Source organism: Hetaerina americana, unplaced genomic scaffold (genome assembly GCF_022747635.1).
Source record: "Hetaerina americana unplaced genomic scaffold, ioHetAmer1.1.p SCAF_30, whole genome shotgun sequence".
Taxonomy (NCBI): domain Eukaryota; kingdom Metazoa; phylum Arthropoda; class Insecta; order Odonata; family Calopterygidae; genus Hetaerina; species Hetaerina americana.
Genome location: NW_027286875.1, coordinates 3,703,991 through 3,727,928, shown reverse-complemented (window position 1 = coordinate 3,727,928; position 23,938 = coordinate 3,703,991). Strand labels below are relative to the sequence as shown.

Sequence of the window (23,938 nt, the reverse complement as noted above, 5' to 3'; positions counted from 1 at the left end):
ATATATTCAATAAATTTATTTTTTCGCTCTAGTAGGGAACCTTTGGAACCAATTTCAAGATTTCCACTCAGATCATCAACCATCAATGGAAAGAACAAACTTTCAGAAAAAGCACAAGTCTAGCAATTGCATCCACAACTCATGGATTATCAATGTAGGCCCGGTTTGGAAGTGAAATTTCTAGATTCCCTTCACTTTATTAATCTTGGAAAACATTTTCTATTCTGCAGAGAATTTCACGCGTACATAACACCTGACATCATATCGCCAGTTATCCAGTGGGTCAGAAAAATGAAAATCTTGAAAATGTTTGGAATAATGCTATTAAAATTACTGATGCTGTTAGGAGTTCGCAGTTTTCGCAAGCGAGTAAAATGGAGAGAAAGAATGAAATAGATCGTTAAAAAATGAAATATGCCTCGATTCCTTATTTGGCTATTCAGATATAGATTTTTATTTGCTTACGCAGAACAAAATTGAAGCAATCCGTTTACGAGTCAATGCCGGGGAATCACGACGGATCAGCAACGAGGTTTCACTTTATTTTTGTTGCTAGATCGTTCAGACAAAATGGTTACACGAAGAAAGCACACTTTTTATCCACCTACAAACATTTAGAATCATACCACACCACTTGGGATAAAATAAAATACTAAATCCTAGAATTGTAGAACAACACCCATCTAGTGAAATTAACTATTTCTCAGATTTTGGATAGTTGGTTTGAGGCCATTGACAGAAATAGTATATACGCATATTTGCATTCTTTGATTGCTAAATAATTTAATTTCGGAAAATTTAGCGACTAGTAAAATGTTTTTTTTGTCGGCGAGATAAAAAAAACTGCAAAAGTTAAATGAAGATGTAAATGAAATTTTAAATCGAAGCAGTGCTAAGATATGAATCGATAATATAATCATATGAACCGTTCATCGGCAAAAGAATTAATATCTTTTGATTAAAGCCTGAAAATTGGTCATAAATTCAAAATGATAGCAATAAAATTAATATATACTACATTTGATTGCACATATAAAACCTTCTCTCATTTGCATATTTATGTTTCGATTTAGCATCTACATTTATATGAATAATTAACAAAACACTTTCATGATCGATACAAACTTGGTCAAACGTTGACCGCAACATCTTTTGGTATTATACGTATACGCATAAACATACCATGGCATGTTAATATCAGACACAATTTCGTTAGACCTTTTCGGCAGCTTACATCTGAACATTTAGGTCGAATACTCATCGCAGACTCAAGGATTTCGATTTACAATATTCACTTTCCATGGCCTTCTGAAAACGCTCATGATTTGAAACTTGGACCTGGGCTTCATACATTGGTTAAGTCGGATATTACAGTTTGAAATCATTGAATCCATAATGGTATACGAGAATAAGAGAAGGGACAATTTGAAAAAAAATCGGTTTTCCGCTAAATTACGCCTGAAACTAAGCATGGGCCGAAGAACTTAACTTACTCTTAATATAATAAATTATTTCATCATGATTTTGCGTTTTGATTGTCGCTTGAATTGGGGCGGAATTTTTCTTGTCCCGATGAAAATTAAGATAGTCGTAATTCTTGTACCTAAAATTGTTCTCTCTGGAACGTGTCAAATAACATCATCATGTTTGATCCGCAACGTATATCACTATTCGAGGACTTATTTCGTCGTAGAATATCAAATAGTACATTGAAGTATAACCCCTTCCAATCTGCACTGCATAAGTAGAAAATTTTATGAAGCAATTATAACTTAGTTATTTGGCGAGCCAATAATCATTCAATTTCTAATTCTATGAAAGGCGACCATTTTCTTAAATACGTGTTTTCGATACTAATGGTAACTGGTGCATCGACGAAAGTTTAAATAATGGAATATGAAAACATTATCGCAACATAGTTTTGTCCCCAATACAATTCTTTCATCTACAAAAATTGTTTTTTTCCTAAGGACAACGGACCAGGGAAAATATTTGTAAGAAATCCTTTGACACTTGAGTCGGTGAAATACTTTTATCTTAAAAGGATAGAGAAGAATGCTACTGCAAATTCCACATGGTATATTGGGTTTGTGGTGTTGTGTGACGTGTCGAGCTTGAATTTAATGTGAAGTTTGCAGTGTTGTTGGTTAGATATTTTGTGGTTTGCGCAAAGACCGACCTTAGGAGAACAAAGTTGGAGTATGACGTGGAAATGAAAACCTTCTTAGCATTATTTCTATATTATCCTATGAAACCATTTCAACTATTATATTCAGGAGGAAATCAAAACTATGCCTGTATAACGACATGCGAATGAACATTCATAGTGGACATTTAATTAATCTGATTTACCAATTTGTGCAAATGAGTTAATTAGTGCGCAATTAATGAGTGCTTACAATGTTAAGAACTGCCTTCTGTCAACGAAGGCTGTATAAGAGGAGTATGAACTAACATAAAATTAGCGCAAACCCGGTTACCATAGGAGGATTTTCTTAGTGTTTATAACTTCTCTACTTTCTCAGGAAGAGTTAAACTCTTCTTACGCAAGAAAGAAATGGACGTTCTGCAGAACAGAAAACAGAATTCATTACTCAACCATAAACATTACATTTAGTTATTGCATTAAGTGCTAGGCATGGTGGGGGAGGAGAGAGGATTGTTGTGAGAAATCCAAGCGAGGAAGTAAGTATGCTGAATTGAAGAGGGGCTTATTGTAATGTTGGATGTCAGGCTGTTACGTTAAGAAAGGAAAGGGAGTTGTCGCTGTACCGTTTGGTTAGCCAGTGCCCATCCAAAAACTACCTTAACCTGTTGATCAATTATAAAAAAAATTAAACCCAAAGCCATATTCTCGTACGCGATTGACAATATAGCAGCCAGGGCGGGAAAAAAACCAAGGTTTCTCAGGAATCGAAAATTCCCTTCAAATTCAGATATCCGAGTTGTAAAATGTCCTCGGGATATCTTGGCTTTCCCACGATGCGGGTGATCGTGAGCACACCTTCCTCAAAAGCCCGAGCCGAAGCTTTCACACACTTCCCTCCCTGAACGTTCCGTAGAGACGCCGTTCGAACTGCCCCACGGGCAATATCCACCTTCACGTCAGCAAAATGGCTCGTTGCATATTTCAGGAGCGTTTGGCAGCCAGGTATTGTGTTTCCATTCATAGTCCATGAAATGTCGAGGTTATGGATAGTGAATTCTCAGCCCAAGAATATGTGCCTACATTCCGTACATGGACGCGATAACAAATTTTCACTCATCGGTTCTCCTCCGTGCGAATTCTTACGACTAAGAACATTAGAGGATATCTTGAATGAATGATTAGTTTTCCTCCTTTAATTTGACACAGAGATCGCCGATGTAATTCATGGTAATTTAGTCACTTTAAGATATTGAGTCGGTGGTTAAATAGAATGGTGAAAGAATCACTCTCTAAATGTTTTGGAGAAAAGAGTATGAGGAATTTATAATGAAAATATATCAGACTTAACCAGATGAACGATTTTAGGTGAATGGCCACAAATCTTATACACTTTGAATTACTTGACTGCGCAGACAACAAACTTATATCTAGATATCCACATTAATACGTACATTTGAAGTAAAAATAAATTAATGTTGACAGAATTTTTAAGCCTATCGACGCTACATTCGCACTCGTGAATTCCATATATTAAAGAAGCCGCTCGAACAACTTCTACGCAGCCATCTCGCTTAACTGCGGACAGGGCGACAAAAAACTGAAATTCGATCGGAGAAAATGGGCAGACAACTACGAACTAACTGCTAGCAGAAAATGACATTAGTATTATTTGACCTAAGGTAGAAATGTATAAAGGCTAATGCAGTAGGATGCCAATTTATTTCATTCGAATGTATAAATCAACAACAGACAAAGCGAATGAAAGGGTTTTGTGATTAATTTAGTCCACTTCTTCAAGGGCATAGAATCTCGGGAAATAAATTTATCTTTTGGCTGAAAAATTTTCACGGGAAAGTAGACGAAATTTACAAACTAACTTTTTGAATCTGAACTCGCATTCTGAGATGATCGCGTGAAATGCCGCACCCCGGATATATATTATTAAAATAGCATGTTCGAAAGAAGGGAACGAACATTCCGATTAGTTTGTGTTGCGTGTCCCTCTGACGAGTGGTCAGTCTATTGGCTATACTTACCGACAAATCCTTCAATTAGGCCCAAACAATTTTGAAGTTCCACCATAACGTTTAGGCCATTAAAAAAAGCACGTTCCGAACACGGATGGAAAGCGCTGGAAGGCTTATGAGTATCATGGAAGAGGGAGACACGAGCAATCAAATTTCAAAGGTCTTCGAATAGCGAGCTATACAATTCCCAGAAATTTTGAGGAAGAGAAGAGGAAATTCGCTACAGAATCCTCGAGAAAAGTTGTAAATGAACAGAATCTGAGTCACATTAGTCGATGTTAATTGCGCACAATAATAAGTAACAGTATATGTACAACAATATTAATGCACAATCATAATAGCAAAAGTATAATAATAACAATGTCCATAATTCAATATAATGTGCAAAATAGAATCAATCAATAATAATACGCCCCATAATATTAATGTACAAAATAATTTAAGAGCTTAATTTAACAGCATTGAACTGCACTATACCGTTTGAATTTTTCTAAGGGGCATCATCATAACTCTGAATCAGGACGCACCATTTCATTTCTAAGGATTCAATTCCGAACTTTCCATAGATTTATGTTAACTTGCAATTTTTTTTAAGCTTGGAAATCAAATTCCAACAGCAAAATATTTAAAAAATAATAAAACGTAACGAGTACAATACTCTCTACCATACTCCATTACCCTCTAATTATTATTATTATTAGGGCGGTCGTATGTATTTGGTAACTAGTAAACATTTCAAAGATTTGTGTTAGGAATTAACATTATAATACGGCATCTACAGAGAAACGTAGGCCTCAGCTGTAATTTTGCTTGTAGAGTTCCCCAAGGACGAGCAAATTGAGAACTACGTAAAAATAGCAAGGCAATGCAAAGCATTTTAAGGTCACAGCTAGGGGATACTGAAAGGGAGAGACGTACGGAGACGCATAAAATTTAATTAGGACCGTAGGACATTTATGAACGTTAATTTTCCAAAAACACGAACTCAATCCATTAAAAAATATCCTAGTATATATTTCTGCTGATGAAAAAAATATCTTCTGGTATTTACACACAATTCTCTTCAAAAGCTATAAGCACATTTCACCATTTTCAACATTGGTGACTTACCGGGTCTATTAATGAAAGTAAGAGAGGACAAAGGGTTAATTCGGCAATAAATCTTGCAGATTTTTTCTAAACGGCTAATTCACGGAGATTTTACTTGGTTTTCCCTAACATAACAGTAAAATAGCCCACTTCCTCATCCAGAGAGATGCTTTGTTTGCCTCGTTAATAGCACAGAAGTAACAGCCGTCATAAATTACGCAACTACACGCGTGTGAATTGCTCATCAGTTCAAGTTAGTAAATCTTTGCCGGTGACAAATTTAGAATAGTCTCCGAAAAAGCTGAAGAAATTTTATGATTTTTCATTAAAGCCACTTATAGAATGGCTCTGAAGACTCCCCTGCAAAATCCCGGCGACATTGGCGCATGCTGCATCAGCAATGGTGAGCATAGCAATCAATAATTCACGTCAATTTCGTTCGAAATAAAAGCTGCCCTTGGTATTTCCGTTTTCATGAAAACTCAAATGTTTGAACCTTGTTTGAGCTATTCAGAAGATGGAAAATTAACAACGGGTGAAAACGGACGAAGTAGCGTCGTAACGTGAAAAAATCTGCATTCAATTTGCTAGCATAAAAATACTATATGTACTTTTAGGCTTCCGTGGACGATAAACGTTTGCTTTCCTCACGGTTCTAAGCCCTCGCGTAATGAACGAACTAAATGAAACCCTAGAGATCCATTGATTTTCATTTCAGATAAATCTTATCTTTTACCTTCAATTTTAAATTCATGTTGAAATGTATACGATAGGGTGTACTAATTTGATTTTTCTCGGCTTGGTTACTCTATGGCTTATACAAAGAGGTAATTTTCTTCCTTCTTTTCTTTGCAGGCGACAGCGTGGCTGGTGATGCACATCCCTTCGACTATTCCGCGGGACCTTATGGTGAGCAATAAAATCTATGTATATAATACACTTCTATACATATTTATACTGAATTCTTAAGCTTTTTGAGTACACATATTGGGATTTGAGACCTCTCAGGCTTAGTGTTCGGATGGCTTTCGATGTAGCTACATAATTTTATGTATCACGAAAAGTGAACACGATATCTGAAAAGTATGGTTGCTCTTTCGGGGTAAGGGTTTCGCAAGATCACAGTAACGAGGAAAAGTCCACCTTATATTCCCAAGCGTCGAGAATATATTCTCGTAAGAATTACCTGAATCTTAAACATCGACGAAACGAACGGTGAATATATTTTGATTTTATGGATTTGAAAAATTCAACTCCAAACGTCTATAAGGATATAATTCCAATTTTCGTGAAATATTAACAATCATTTCCTATCAGCCATTTAACGTAAGTTAAGCGGCCGTTTCTCAATAACAGGGATGGAAATGAACTAGAGCTTATAATCTTTTCCTTGAGTAAAGTTCATCCCTTTTTATTTCACAGATGTTCTTTTAAAAGCTAAAATTTAGAAAATAAAATTATACTAGTTCATTTCGGTAAATCTATGTACACTACAAATCCCAATCGAAGGAATGGCTCTTGTTTTGGCAAGCCAATTGACTTGGGTCCGTTGGTTTCCCCGGAATGGCTGATATTTCATAAGTTACCACACAAGTCATGCATGGGGAGCACTTCAAATGCAGTAGGTAGAATTTAAATCGAATGCCTATAACCGTGGATAATCCTCTTCCCTGATGATTTCGTCGCGGTGTTCTTCCCTCCAGCCCTTCCATTTTCCAGCTGTCTTCCCCGAATGATTCGATAAACACAGAGAAGGCCCACATAAAATATACGAATGCCAAGTGTACCTTAGAATTGATCTTTTCATACGCGCTTCTTCTGTGATTAAATTTCAACTATCCGCCAATGTTTGGCTGTTGAATTCTTAAAATGATATATTGCTGTGGGATTCCCGACTTTGAATCAGAATCTTTCGTACAACTGGAGCACATACTCAATGTGCTGAGCTATCAAAACTTATGTACAGATTTTTGCAATGATTTATAATCACCTAGATGATTCAACAACCATGTTTACATTATGGCGTGCAAGCCAACACATACTACCTTGATCAAAAAGTTCCCGGAATAACCACCGTGTGGCGCTCCCATCGTTCCGATTTGAGTTCTGTTTTTTTTGTTAAATTGGTACATCTGTTGTTGATATTCCCTTTAAATCTTAGTGTCATAACTTGACATTTGCAAAAGTTACGGTCGGTTTTCGGTATGTCCATCAGTGCTTCCTGCGATTTTTCCATTACTTCCTCTCGGCTGCTAAAACGCGTTCCCCGTAATGGTTTTTTAACTCGATTGAACAGAAAGAAGTCACAGGGAGCCAAATCAGGTGAATTCGGTGGCTGTTGGATGGTATTTGTTGCATTTTTCGTCAAAAAATTACGAACAATGATAGCACTGTGCGACGGTGCGTTATCATGGTGCAAAATCCACGAGTTTTCTGCCCACATTTCTGGTCTCTTTCGGCGAATTGCTTCACGCAAACGTCTCATAACGCCCAAATAATACTCTTTGTTTACTGTCTGGCCTTCTGGCAAAAATTCATGATGCACTACACCGTTGTAATCCATGAAAACCGTCAGCATTGCCTTCTTTTTTGACTGAAAACGACGTGGTTTTTTTGGTCTCGGCTCATTTGGTGAACGCCATTCACTTGCCTGATGTCTGGATTGCGTGTCGTACTCATAAACCCACGTCTCGTCTCCAGTAATGATCCTTTTGATGAATGTGGGATCGGATTCAGCCTCGCAAATCATGTCTTTTGCGACGTCAACACGGTCTCTTTTTTGCATGAAATTGAGGTCTTTCGGCACCAACTTTGCTGCTACACGACGGAAACCCAAATCATTAACCACAATGTCTTGGGCGGATCCATAGGCAATGTTCAAGTCCTCCGCTATTTCTCTGATGGTTAATTTGCGGTTATTGACCAACATTTCTTTTACTTTATCAATTTTTTCACCGACTTTCGATGTCGATGGTCTGCCACTGCGTTCATCATCTTCGATTGACTCACGACCACTTCTGAACCGCTCGTGCCACTGGTAAACGACCGTTTTTTTTTAGAGAATCGTTGCCGAAACACTTTTCCAACATTTCCAACGTCCGTGCGCCACTAAATCCGTTTTTTACGCAAAATTTAATACAAGTTCGTTGTTGCAAATTTAAATCCATTTCTGAAATTGTAAAAAATCGCCAACACACACAGAGATAGATGTACTCTTGGCTACGTAACTTTTGCAAATGTCAAGTTATGACACTAAGATTTAAAGGGAATATCAACAACAGATGTACCAATTTAACAAAAAAAAAATAACTCAAATCGGAACGATGGGAGCGCCACACGGTGGTTATTCCGGGAACTTTTTGTTCAAGGTAGTATGAGATAGGCAGGCAGAGGGTGTTAGAATGTAGGAAACTATGATTCAACATCACCATATATACGCGCTGTAACTCCTACAAGTGTACAATTAGTTGTAGGGATATTAATTGATTATGTATTTTAATACATGATTAACCATCTAATGGATCAGTTAAAGGAGTAAAGAATAAATTTTTTGAAAAGATAGTAAAAGACTGAATGACGAAGACAATTAGCCAACAATCAGCCCTGGGGTTTTTGGGTTGCCTTTATTGTGATCGCGAATGGCACAAGAGAAAGGGCGTATTCAAACCCATTAGAGCAAAAGTGTATTTATCTCATTTTATTTTAAAAATCTAGCCTGTCAACATGATGCAGGCTCAATATCCTTGACGTTAGAAATACGCTCGAGTGACTTGTACCTTTTCGAAATATAAAAATATTAAACTAAAAAGCCGCATACTAGGGATGATTGAACCAAAATTTTGTCACAGTTCAATATGAATTTTCAAAGAAACCATTGCTCATATTTGAAAATTAACTGCATTAAGGTAAAATAATGTACGCAGTTAATACGCAACAACTAGAAGTGCCTACGAAATATTTGCGTTGAATTTATTCCGAGTGGTCTTACTGAAATACGCGAGAAACTCTTTCCTCCATACTCAAAGAGAGCAGGCGCAACACTTCTAAGAATTAGAAATCTTTTCACTTCTTCTTTTTCCTTCCACCTTGGACTTCTTTCGTTTAAAATGCTACTCATTAGCGAACTGACATTCGGAAGAGATGCCGCTCGTGTGCTCATTTCTCAGAGGGTACACACATAGGGGTCGTTTCGATACTTCCAAAGCTCTCTAACATCCCCGCCACTGGCTGAATAAATAAATCCGCCAGCTGATAAGAGGGAAGCACGAACGGATCCTGAGCAATACTTGGGAAGTTAACTAGGAATTGTGTGTGCGTTGCAAAATCATTCCATCCCTTGGATCTCCTATCAATTAAACACCTCTTATGAGGTACTTCACGATTATTCTCACTTTCCTTCTTTCACGGGGACAAAGGTAAAGAAAATGCCCGTGCCAGTAATGCGATTTTTCCAGGAGTCCACGAATGCCTTACAGAACTTCGTTCGATGTCCGTAAAAAAATCGTCTATCACGAATCGCACTCGTTCACTTCCGTTATTGGCATGAAGAGCTTTCGATCTCGCTCGCGTGATTTGAAAGGTGGGTTGGGTTCGTATCGTTCGTGACGGGAAACCTTTCGGATAACAAGTTGTTTGCATGTCTCCTGCCGTTTCTACCGGTTGCAACTTCGTGTCCCATCCCTGCCGATTACCGCATCATTATTTCTCCTTCCTTTCCCCAATTTCCCTAGCAATTAAGAACGTCTCGTGCCTTTCCTACGGTCAAGTTACCGATTCCTTTCTTCTTTTGTCCAGAATGCTTCAGAGCCTTTGGATATAATGTGTCCTTCTCGCGCGATAAGCGAAAGTCAGTCATTTTCACAATGGTTGAACTAGTACAAAAAACGACTCACGACTCACATCAGCAACGTCCAATATGGTCAAGCACCTTGGTGCATTTCGGTCGAGTGATAAAAACTGTGAACCTAACACAAATACAAACTCGTCTGGCTTCATGAGTATGCAAATGGTAAGGTCGCTTCCAGTTAAAACAATATGGTGCTATAAAATAATTTTTTATTTCAATAAAATATTAAAAAGTGAGAGTGACAATATCGCAGTTTCTTAGTATTCTTTTAAAGTAAGTACATTTCTTAGGAGGAAAGGAGGTCGTCATCATTATCAAAGTTATAAATAACTAAGACCGGTTTTTAGCGGCCCTCCGAGCGTTCACGTTAGGCTCCAAAGTCGTCGGTATCCCTTCAAAGTTGCTTGAACTGACGTGTTACATCACTTACATCGCGTCATAAGTCATCTTTCGTCTTCCTCTGTAGTCCTTCCTTTCTATAGCTCCCTCATTACGCTTCCCAGCCAGCTATTGTGCTTCAGAATGTTACCAATTAGTTTCCTTCTTTTTTCCTCCCCAAACCCCCAGGTTTCCTTTCCTATGCTGCTGTTTCGCATTTCCCAATCATTGAAAATGAAATCCCCCATAAGTGAAAATGAATCGCTTTTCCACTTCCACATTAATGTCATTTACCGTGAGTTTTAGTTTACAACCGTTGATATTACAGCGAGTAAATGATATAAGTTCAATCATACTGTCAATCAAATGAAAATGTTTAACATGAAATTCCCTGAAATTCTTGAAGGGCATGGTGGACAGAAATGAATTAAAATCTAGCCACGGTTACGCCAGACCAGATTCCTTAGTCTGCCGGGTTCTGGTGCTCATCATCCGATTTAATTTAATGGGATCGCATTCGACGAAAGCATAAACTCGTGTCGTCAAGTCATTAGTAATAGTGATTAAGAAGTCAAATACGACTGACACCAGTCGTCATAGAGCCTAAAGTGACAATAAAGACGATACTCGAAACTTAAGGTACTGAAAAGCTCCATTGATATGAAAATACACGCACTCCACCTGAGTCAGCTGAGTCTAGTGCGGAAGGACAGAGAGCGTCAAGGTTAATAGACTTGATATGAACGGGCATAAATCATCGTGGCATTAAGTTGTTTGAACCCGGTAGATCGTTTGGGGGAAGCAGTAATGATTTTGTTCCAGTGGCGTACCTCATGGAATTTCCCATCGCTCGGGCAAGACGTGATTGCAAAGGACAAACAAGGAGTATTTCTCGGAGGGGACGCGGTACGAAATCCGAGATAAAACAATGCCAACTTCCTCCCGCAGCGAAAAAGGAAAATTTGACCACCATAAAATAACACCATGGGAGCTAGACAACATAAGCAAGTTATGCGCTTTAGAAACATCACTTGCGTGTTCAAGGTCCGTGGTGCTGTGCAGGAAGAGTAACGGCTAAATGGGTGAAACAAATAAATTCATTCTTTGAAGTGGTCAAGTCGAATGAACAAGTCAAGGCTTTTACGCCGGCCTCATTTCACGCAGAACTCAGGTACATACAAAGTCGCTACGAATATTCCCTCACCGCAAATGCGGCAAATAGGAACTCTTCCTTTCTGTTTTTTTTTCACCATACACAATTATTGGTACAATTGAGACGAGTCATGTCTATGCACACACGGTATAAACGAAAGTCATCCCCAATAAACAATCCGAAGGTAGGCACGAGAGATGAGTCTAGAGCTCATCCCACACTTAGCCCTGTAGTGGGTAATTTCGCACACCAGGTTTGGGGGCTTGTTCCTTTTCCAGTTTTCCTGTTTTTTTCTTCCCACTTCCTTCCTGGGGAATCTAAGGTGGGCACCTCGTTTTTCTCAGGAAGATATGGTATCGAAAAAAATCACAAAAGTTGAGTTTGGTTTGGGACATCCTGAAGCATCCAGACTTTAAACCAAAGACCATTCGCAGGCTGCTTTTGTCTACTAAGCATTCACAACTATAGTCATAGTTAATTTATTACTTTAGCGTGTAATATTAATTTATTCAATATATTGTAATGTAGTACAAGTCTTTACTTGATTGAACCTGTACGGGAAGTAAAAATAATAAGCATTTTGTTGCAGATACCAACTGTACCGAAATCGGCGAAAAATAAAATTCTTCGAATTATTTCATTCTAAGAAAGTAAATAACATGATTTTGTGATATGTAAAGAATAGTGATTAGCTTTCCGCCGCAGTTTTTTCTAATGTTATCTAACATGAGCGGACGGAGGAATTATTGAACATAAACAACCTATTATTCCACAATGCGTTTCATATGCCATTTATCTTTCACCATCGACGATTTACTGCATAACTTGAATCATTACCAGTGTTTTTCTGGGCTTTTCCAAAGGAGGATTTATTAGGTTTAACTCTCAGACGAACAAAAAGCCGGATCATAAATTTTGGAAATATTTTGTGCCGAAATTTCTCCATCCAAAATGCCTTGGAACGATTGCATTCCATCTCGTGCGTTACTCACCCCATCTAAATGTAAATGAACTTCAATTAGGCAGTCCGCTTCAATATCGAACCGAAAATCACATATCCAAAGCATGTAGCCCTCTATCGAGGGTGAAAGTGGGCCATGGGACCTCGGCATCGGCCGAAAAGGCTGCAAACCACTGATCCAGGGGGAGGGAAAAAAAACTCCTCCCCGATGTTTGTACGGCCGGAACGCAACGGCGATAACCTATGAAACCGAGGGATAACTGCCCAGATCCGAATCCCTCGACATTTTTTATCTTAGTAGGTTGATGAATTATCAAGCGTACCTGACGCGACACACAAAATATCCCCATGGTCAAAAAGTCCGTCCGCTCAGGAGGGTACGGCGGATCCGCTTTAGGGGGAGGATAACTAACTACGCTACGATGCTGTGCTGGGTGTGCGGCGATGCGTGAAGGCGGAGTGGGTTGAAGGCGGGGGCGGGAAGACAGCCCTCCTCACTGGCGTGCCCAGGCACACCACGTAACGTACAATGGGACCGTGATGTAAGGCCAAAGGGAAAAGTGTTTGGCAGCAAATAGAAATCAAGTACGAGCGCCACGTGGGTAACCATTAGACAGCGGGAGTGTCAAGGAGGTAACGTACACGCTGCAGTCGGAATGATCATTAAACGATCGCATTAAGCTGCGCGAGCTAATTACCCACGTCATCGTGAGAATACGCAGGACAGGAAGATATCATAACCGTTGTTATATTGCGGATAGCGTAGGTGTATTGATGCCGGCATTTCATCACACAAAGCAAATTTATTTTCACCTTCCTTTATCTCGGTGAACCACAGTTGAGAAATGAGGGGAAGATACTTAAGTCAAGTCATCACCGAGGAGAACAGGTGCGGGTAGGTAATAATCCTCCAGCGAAATGTGTCCCCGCGGGACTTCAATGCAGAGAATTTTACACGAAGGATAAACAAATAGAGCAGGGACAGACACGGAGAATCGTTGACGGATCGCGCTCTTCTATTGTACGGACGGTGCACCGTCCGTCGTAGTGTTAACTATCCGATGTAACTGAAATACACACATTTGATCATTTTTTTAAAATGTTTGAAAAAATCAGGAATTCCAATAATTTTGAACATATTTTCGAATCCATAATACATCATTCCCATTTAAGTAGATCTAAGACGAGCTAAATTGCCTCCACCCTATAAGAATTTTCTAGTTTCGCCCCTATTACACGGAAAGCCATTTTTATTCATGTTAGCGTGAAAATATAATTTGTGCGTGACATTGACCACTATTTCTGGAGGTCAACACACCATAGTAAATCTACGCAGTAATTAACATTTTTTGGCAGGTTCGAATTGATCATAAGGGTTATCATAGAAAAATTTCACCTAGAAATTCAAAGAACTACGGGAAATTCAACAGCTACAGTGGAGTCGACATTTGATGAGCATTCAGATGCGATAATTCCATACTGTACTATGGGACCGCAATCTAAGGTCTCAGGGAGATTTCACTGGGAAATTCTCGCATTTTCTCACCCCAAAAGATTTTATAAATGGTTTTACCATTAGTTAAAACTCATATAAGGCACACCTATCAAATAATGCGCATAAAATAGGATTAGGTTTTATATATTTAAATGGAGAATTCAAGTATTCATTGATCTAGCTATATTCTTAGCCCAGTTAGTTATAAAATATTGGCTGATATTAACGATGCAAAATTTTAGCTGCAATGGTTCAGAGAAAAATATCTACCTGAATGAAGCGCGGGGATTGGTAATATTAATACGTGAATCCATTACTTCGAGGATCCGAATCAAGAATTAAGAGTAGGATGCATAGTTTTGGCATGCATTTTAAAATCACTTGCCAAGAATATAGTATATCGAATCTCACGTTAGTCTGATGTTTTACATGGACGTCCACCACTCAGAGGGTCGCGTGTTCGAATCTCGCTATTGATAATCGCGTTCAGTGATTTCGATGGTGCGTTCTTACAGAATTAAGATGAATAGTCTATCGTAAAAACAAAAATTTACATTCAAAGATAGTTGAAACTGAAGCCGAGCACATTTAGTTGCGAAACTATTCAAGAAACCAATATAAAAAATAGGTACCATTTTAAAATCTTAAAATTATGCTAAATCAATGTACACAACGGTTAAATTTCTAAATAACCGTCGTCTATCACCCTACCTCTTTCGTAACTCTAGAAAGCAGACATTTGCCATTATCACTACTTATACACTGTGCCCGTTACTTATACTTTTACATTATGCGCTATTTATACAATAATAAAAAACGGTGTAAAACTACACAGTAGGTAATGCAAACAGAAAAAATGGAGTAATTTCTCACAATTATCAAACTTTTCCTCGAGTTCGTCGAATAGGTTTCAATCCTGGAGGGTAATCAGCGACACATCGGAAGATATTTTTTTATCATCAAAGGAAGATTTTTAGTGTTTTAAAAATGTAATTCCTGCAAGCGTCTGTGCAAATATTTTAAAAAGTGGGACATTGTTTTAGAGTGACTTTTGAATATTCAATGAAGGAAATATCAGATAGATAATGAGTTGTACAGTGACCGACTAATGCGACATAGGAGATGTTAAATAAACAAAGGAAGACTTCACAGTAAATGTCTAATACTAATTATTTTTAATGATTTAACTCATACGAAAGCTCCTCCATATAAACCCAAGAATTTCGGTTGGCAATATTCAAGAGAGATTATAATGTGCCCCTTCAATGAAATAGTTGGAGTGAATGGTGGAATGAATATTTGATAAATTAATTTAAGTAAGGGAAATGCAAATAGCGTTTTATCTACTCCGGTATCACATTCCCCCGCGTTTCTCGTGACATGTTTGAATTCGTAAGGAAATGATTAAGATGAAACACTTCCCAAAAATTTCACGACAAGGCAATAATTGTAGTAGCAATCTTGATCCATGCAAGTGTTTTCTCCATGGCAATCATTTTTAGGCAGAGTGTGAAGAAGGCTGCATTAAATATTTGCGCGCTGTATCTGGAATCGAGAGGGGCTCTTGAAAATAGAGCAGTACCACCACCCAGCAGAGTGTCGTGCACTTGGGACCTTGAATTTAGCCATGGCCCTGACTCCATTACGCCACGGAGAGAACAATTAATTCAGTTTATGGAGTTTACCAGAGGAAAGAACTGATCAATTCATATTCGTGCTCTCTCTTATCTCATTCATCTCCATTCCGCAAGTTCCTTCCCATTGAAACTAGGCAACGTTTGGCATTTAAAGTTATCTGATTTGCAGCCTTGCCTATTTCAAAGTCGCGACAGCTACACATCCAATTTCCTCGTCATTCTATCGCCGGATAATTTTTTTCGACTTCTCTTTTGTTCATCACTTGGCGGCGTCATGGAACGTTCTCTAAAGCGTCCTCTGTGGGCGACAGTTAAATGCGGCTGCTACTCAAGGTAGTTCCCGATTTTGCAATGATTAATAAAACCTTTCGTCGTGAAAGTTAGGGTAAAACTTGTACTTTTCAATGAGGTTACTTTTTGACTATCGATCAGTAAACACCCAATGCTCATTATAATGAAGGACCACATAAATACCAATAAGCAGATGCACCTGGACTTTAATCTGTAAACCAGAAGTTACTGTATCCATACAAGGAATAAACGGCATGAAAGGTTTTTACGCGGAGGAAAAAATATCCTTTTTATCAGATAATTACCCTCGGAATTGCTCTTTGAGGGACACTGTCTTTGAAGCCGATGTCGGCCATCGGCTTCAAAGCCATCGGCTAGTAGTTGGGAGATTTTGTTTCTCATATTAGCTATTTAGGTTGATTTGCACCATGAAGTCATGCCTAAAGATACTTTTCTGTTGGCATACCTATCTCAGCTTCCAACTTTAAATGCCTATGATTTATTTCGTGAATAACAAAAAACTAGCCACTGAAAGTGATAGATAGGCTTCGAAATATATTTAAAACACTTATTTGAAAAAAGTCATAAAATAATTAAGGAAGTTCTACCATTCCTCCCACAAATATTGACGCTGAATAAAGCCTCAAGTTCGCGGAGAAAGGGGCGTCAGGTTATTAGCACGAAACGGTAGTTTAGTTCTGAGGAATTGAGGGTAAAATATGGTGGATGGACTCAAGGCTTGGAGATCCACTTCCACGAATAGGAATTTCACAACCATATCGATGAATAAACGAATATCAATATATGAGAATTTTTTCATTGGGGTCAAACAAGATTAGATTAGGTAAAGTGGTGGAAATTGAAGACAGCAGTTGCAATAAAACTGCTGTTCAAATATTCCTGGGCTTACCATGAAAATAGCAGCGTATGCACCAACGAGGCCGGATGATCATAAAATCAAAGGTATATCTCAAGTGACCGTCCTCTCTGTTCACCGTTACTCACGACAGGTATTGCAGTGCCTTAACCATATTACAGTCATAACACGAAAACTGATTACAAGTTTGAAAGAGAATCAAATAGCGAGCGATACATGTGTGAAAAGATACGATTCCTTTGGTCATTTGCAAAAAAACTAGTCAAAACACAGTGCGGGATTAGGGTAGCAGTGGAATGAACATGAACAGTGAAATTTAATCCCCTTTAGAGTTTGGTGATACAGTGCCTTAAAAGACGAAACTTTTATATAAGACCTCATAAAAATTGAACAAAAAAGATGGATTACGAGCAAAAAACGAGAAAGAATAAAAAACTACGACCAAGTAAGTTAGAAATCTACCACAAAGACCACCACACCTGAGAAAGACAGTTCCGAGACTTGCGAAAACGGAACCACCAACCAAAGTAATCAATCCGAAGGCTGGTTGGAGAGTGTGGAGGACTGGTAGAGTTCATAACGTTCTAATATACGGCCAAGGCGAGTGAAATTCACAAATTAGGGTGCGGGGGGGAGGCAGTTCCTATCCATGTGCCGCCGGCGATCCCCTAGGAACACCTGGTACTTGAAAAATCACGCAGCATGGGTGGGGCTGAGGGTGGCCAGAGTCACCCGCATACGAACCAGAGTCCTCTGGTCAGTGTCCAAACTCTCTATCCACTATGCTATCACGCTCCTGAAATCGCATCAGGAAACGTGATAATAAAGAAAGGAAGCACATGTGAGCGAGTATCCACATCGGCAAAGATCCCTGATCGGGTTTGCAATTGGAGGGTGGTCCAGATGCATTAATGCAGAATCACCCCCGAGAAGAAAGTTAGGATGAATCAAATAGAAAATTGCGTGGATTCGGGTTATACATCGTGATGCCCAAACGCATCAACGCTCTTGAACTAGGAAAACTACGTATACTCCAGGGAGATTCCTTCATATTCTCATCAGCTAAGACAGCCAAGGCAGTGCGCCCGAGGCAACTTCCTCAATGGAGTCGAGGCGGAAAAAGAGGGTCGACGACGGAAGGAGATAGGGCGATGGTGGGCTTTGAGGCAGCAGTAGCACGTTCCCTGGAGTCCTGGAAGAGTTCGGAGGACGCCAGGGTTTGAGAGGAAGATCAGGAAGGATATGGATGGGGGAGACAGAGGAGAAGGGGGGAGTGAAACAAAGAGAGGGCAAGGTCATGGACACGGAGGTTTTCAGTGAAGAGGGAGTGTCCAGCCCACAATGTAGAAATCGATTTCACCACCGCTGTGCTCGTGACACGGCGGAAGGACGAAACTGGCGAATGCACGAAGCACGACGCACTTACATTTCCCAATCGAGATTCGGGACAGAAGGAGATGTGCCGTTCTAATATCAATCCCCAATAAAGAACGCGGCATACTTTCACAGTCAATGTAGCATACTTGCAGTATATGTAGCACGCATTGCCAACGCATCCTTAGTAATAGGACCGAATAGAATTAAGACAAGAGTAATCAGCTATGGAACTCGGTCAGTACTTTTGACCACCATCTTTCCAATACATATATTTTACTTCTGGAGCACCTAAACCAAAGTTACGTATCACCCAAATGCCATTCTATGCCAAGTATCCCCCGAAGTGAAAGGACAAGTTCCTAGAGTGAAAGCATCCTTATTGTGTGAATTGGATACAATTTTGATTGGTACCAAGTTTGGAGCTTGATAAAAGGAAAGGAATAAGAAGCAAGTTCTGATGCTATGGATTGGATGAGATAGATACGAGGGTCTCGCAACACTCTAAGAGCTCGTTAGACCGCTGATATGAAGAAATAAAAACTAAACAAGCGCATTCCAAAGATACTTCTCAAAGAGTCACTAACATTCTTCTTGATTCGACCTGAGAGCGACTTCTCTCAACTTTGTGCATGCAATTCCATGAAGAAATCGATTGAATCAAGCAGTAAATGTTTAGCTTTTAAATACGTATATCATAAGGTACCACAAACTGAAAATCAGACCTTAAGAAAAAACATTATTATAATAAAATTATGCATGGAAACCCGACCTCTTTTGAAATATGCTATCGTTTTGAAAACATTTTCCATAGAGTGCGAAGGCAGGTGGGGACTCAAAAGAGATTTTTAGATCATATAGTATTGACTGTAGGGAAAATTCGCACATCAGGGTAGGGGAGACTCACCTACCAAACCGACCTTCGGGCTGATTACTGTGTTTATTGTTTTTTTATAGTGTTAACTATTGGCCTCAAATGCCGATAATTTACATTTAAAGCGATAATTTCTAGTCTTTCCTGCCATGACTTGAGTTGAAAGTGAAATTGTTGCCTAAAAACTAGTGAGGACTCCTATTCAAGTTAATAAGTTGCCTCTCCCACCGGACAAAATTCAGTAATAAGAGTTTTGATTATGTGAAAAAAACTTGTCACATGGAGAATAATACGTTCAATATTTTTATTCTTACAGTAACTTAAATCCGGAGGTCTGTCGTTAACTGTTATCAAGCTTCCTTCTGCCGTCATTATACACCGTTGCCCCAGTGAATATTAATGAATCCAAACTATTTCTATGTTAACTACTGCAACCATTCATTTGGATAAAATAGCAATATTTTCTGATGATGAGCAGAAAACATAAATAAAATTGTATCCACATAATCAAAGGAGATAATTTTGATCACAAAAAAATGAAATAATGAGTAAGTAGCGACTGTTGCCCATATTATAAATAAAATTCTTAGATAATCTTCATACAATTAGTCCTTTAGTTATTTTTCCATCTCATTTTCAATAATTCTCCAAAAACCCATACTCTATGAGACTTAGGGTTAAAGGTCTAGGGCGGGTAAGCTTTCAACAGGATAAAAATGTGTTTACTTTTCAAAAAACAAGTTTTTGCAAGCGCAGGGTAATGTATGCAAGCGTTAGAATTAAAAAGGACGAGCGAGATGACATTTACTCTCACACGAAAGGATTAACCAAGTTTCTGTAGGATATAATTCCATGAAATACTTCTTTAATTTCTTGCTAAAAGGAAATAAACATTTTCTTTTAAAATCATCACCAACATCGATTCCAGGCAAGTTTTCCTCTTTTCCACGCTTATCCACGGACTAAAAAAAAATAGTCAACAGAAATGACGTTGAGCGATAACGACTCGAAGAAAAACGAGGACAGTGTCACCAGGGGAGCCTTACGTCGAGCTCAGGGAATGGTTTCACTCGCCGCAGGCATATTTTCTTCGACTCAATGACAAAGCGTGCCCACTCACTAAGCGAGGTTCAATCGTAAGCAAACAGAGGCCTACAAAAATGCTGGTTGATTGCAAAATTAGGACTTCCGCAGATTAAACTCCCAATATGAAAAAAAACCGGTGGTATAACAGAAGGAGTGAAGTGAATTAGTTCACAGATAGAATGCCTGTTTATCCAATTGGGACTTAGCACACGATATTAAGCTTATTAAAATGTATAAGAATATCTCTTTTCGGAAATCACGGTTCTACTCTAACTTTAGTTCCATTTATTTTCATGATAAAGGATGATTTAAACGAAACTGAGCGTTCAGTTAGATTTTTCCACATACAGAAAGGGCATGCATTGTTCCCGTTTAGCTTTACTGTTAGGAATGTATCGCAGACTCCCACGTCATTCCGCGATTATGGTGCTCCGATGGCAGAGACTATTTCATCACATTACACACTCTTACAACTAATCCTTTCTTATAATGTTTTCTATTTGCACTCGTATCGCTTCACAGTAAACATTATATTCAACGGTTCTTCATGAGGGATTCAGAAAGTGCATTTTTTGTTCGCCGGAATGCATTCTACTTTTCAATTTTAATAACAGTAAAATCCAGTAGGATGAATAATAGGTTTCTCTTCGGAGTTTTATCCGCGTTTGTTTTTGCGCTCTGCGGGAGTCATTGCAATAATGACATTCTTTGTGCATATTATTTTTGTACACAATACATGGCTACTTAATTGAGAAAATATGGTAATTCTCCTCGTGAAATAAAAAAATGGCGAAAATAAATCATTCATAAAGAAAAAAATAGTCCATAAAATTGCATCCATCGCTTTATAAATTACATTCCCATTCAACTAAGAATATACTACCTTGATCAAAAAGTTCCCGGAATAACCACCGTGTGGCGCTCCCATCGTTCCGATTTGAGTTCTGTTTTTTTTGTTAAATTGGTACATCTGTTGTTGATATTCCCTTTAAATCTTAGTGTCATAACTTGACATTTGCAAAAGTTACGGTCGGTTTTCGGTATGTCCATCAGTGCTTCCTGCGATTTTTCCATTACTTCCTCTCGGCTGCTAAAACGCGTTCCCCGTAATGGTTTTTTAACTCGATTGAACAGAAAGAAGTCACAGGGAGCCAAATCAGGTGAATTCGGTGGCTGTTGGATGGTATTTGTTGCATTTTTCGTCAAAAAATTACGAACAATGATAGCACTGTGCGACGGTGCGTTATCATGGTGCAAAATCCACGAGTTTTCTGCCCACATTTCTGGTCTCTTTCGGCGAATTGCTTCACGCAAACGTCTCATAACGCCCAAATAATACTCTTTGTTTACTGTCTGGCCTTCTGGCAAAAATTCATGATGCACTACACCGTTGTAATCCATGAAAACCGTCAGCATTGCCTTCTTTTTTGACTGAAAACGACGTGGTTTTTTTGGTCTCGGCTCATTTGGTGAACGCCATTCACTTGCCTGATGTCTGGATTGCGTGTCGTACTCATAAACCCACGTCTCGTCTCCAGTAATGATCCTTTTGATGAATGTGGGATCGGATTCAGCCTCGCAAATCATGTCTTTTGCGACGTCAACACGGTCTCTTTTTTGCATGAGATTGAGGTCTTTTGGCATGCTACACGACGGAAACCCAAATCATTAACCACAATGTCTTGGGCGGATCCATAGGCAATGTTCAAGTCCTCCGCTATTTCTCTGATGGTTAATTTGCGGTTATTGACCAACATTTCTTTTACTTTATCAATTTTTTCACCGACTTTCGATGTCGATGGTCTGCCACTGCGTTCATCATCTTCGATTGACTCACGACCACTTCTGAACCGCTCGTGCCACTGGTAAACGACCGTTTTTTTTAGAGAATCGTTGCCGAAACACTTTTCCAACATTTCCAACGTCCGTGCGCCACTAAATCCGTTTTTTACGCAAAATTTAATACAAGTTCGTTGTTGCAAATTTAAATCCATTTCTGCAATTGTAAAAAATCGCCAACACACACAGAGATAGATGTACTCTTGGCTACGTAACTTTTGCAAATGTCAAGTTATGACACTAAGATTTAAAGGGAATATCAACAACAGATGTACCAATTTAACAAAAAAAACAGAACTCAAATCGGAACGATGGGAGCGCCACACGGTGGTTATTCCGGGAACTTTTTGATCAAGGTAGTATACTTTATGACATTTCTTACCATAAAAACATTAATGCTCTAAATTTTGTATATATTAACTTTCTAATGTGCCCATCAGTGGTACTCGTTCCTGAAGAGTCTTATTTTGGGCTGTAAATTATAATCTTATTGGTGACGATGTGGATAGTGGACATATCAATTGGCTTTAACCGTAACTGGAGAGTTTCCGCATTAATATTCGAGTGACAGTATAAGGCACCTCCCAGCAAAACCCAATTAATGTAATGTTTTGGGCATCCGAACTCACTGGAAATCCCCATATCCTGAATTTGAAAATTTTGAACATTCTTATTTATCTGTTGCTTTAATTAATAAACTCAGTTGAATGTTATTTCCCAATAAATATTAACAATGTGTGTAAGCATATATCATATTGTAATGTTATTTCGCATTTTAAAATTAATCACGGACTTAGGAGCGTGGTAATATATAGCCACGAAAAGGTTTCCGGATAGATGTAATAGGAACTAGGTCATGCCAATGCTAGCTAGTAATGACGTCTTAGTTGAGAAGATTTTATTTTCCAGCAGTTTAGCCTAATTAGTATGACGCTACTGAAGGAAACGTGAGTACATCCAGTTAGCTCGACGGATAATTTGCTAGCCGTCTAACCCAAAGACAGCGGTTTGAAATTTCTCAAGCATATTTTCATGTATGAATGTTGAACAAACTTTTGGATCACACTAAAAATTCAAACACTACAACTGATCCCCCGAATAAATAAATAATTCCAGAATGACCCTTCAATGTAAAGGCATTGGAAATCTTGAGAAAAATATAAAAAAGACACATCTCACATTGTCAATTCGGCCCACCCTCTCCCGCCCCCACGGCAGTGATTACGTTGCTCCCAAACGTTTTGTCCCTGATCAAAACCGGTTTCGAATCTCCGCTGCACCGCCGCCTGCGCTCAATTCAGCGACCACCTCGGAAGGAGGAGGAAGCAAGCCCACTGCCCCTCCTCCGCCATTCGGCGAGGGCATGCAGGAAGTACACCCGCGCGGCCTTAAAGAATCTCCGCTTCGGTGAGCATGATCATTGCTGTACGGCACACGCCGCTATGTTTTCGGGAAATTCTACGACGCGAAAAGAACGGTGAAGTTTTTTGCAAGCCGAAAAAAAAGGCAACACGTTCTAACGACCTTTCCCTAAAATTGTCTTTTACGTATAGAATTGTTCCGCCGAGGTGTGAACGAACTCCATTCACTCTTTAAAGGCCACGACATCAATTTAAAAAAACAATAAAAAGGACCGTGAACTCATTTAGGGCAGACACCACAAAAACGCTTAAAATTATAATGCTGTGCTCTTGATTGACGAGCACCTTCTTGACAAAGTAGGGGTCTGGAAAAAGATAGGCCAGATTTTCCAAAATTTAAGCTTTTAAAATTTCACGCAGTGTGGCACGCAACACAATATAAATGACCAATAGTGAACTCTGGATAGGAATTATATCATTTAATATTTTCTCTTGTTTTGA

General features: G+C 38.9%; 1 protein-coding gene across 2 annotated transcripts in view; it reads left to right on the top strand.

The window, feature by feature from the left end:
- The window catches only part of LOC139691181 (carbonic anhydrase 2-like), a 55,915-nt gene that overhangs the window by 5,206 nt on the left and 26,771 nt on the right, over nt 1-23,938 (top strand). For both annotated transcript variants that reach the window (XM_071588907.1, XM_071588906.1), the window contains exon 2: nt 6,121-6,174. In XM_071588907.1, coding sequence (XP_071445008.1) covers nt 6,121-6,174 — 54 coding nt within the window. The remainder of the gene's footprint in view (nt 1-6,120; nt 6,175-23,938) is intronic.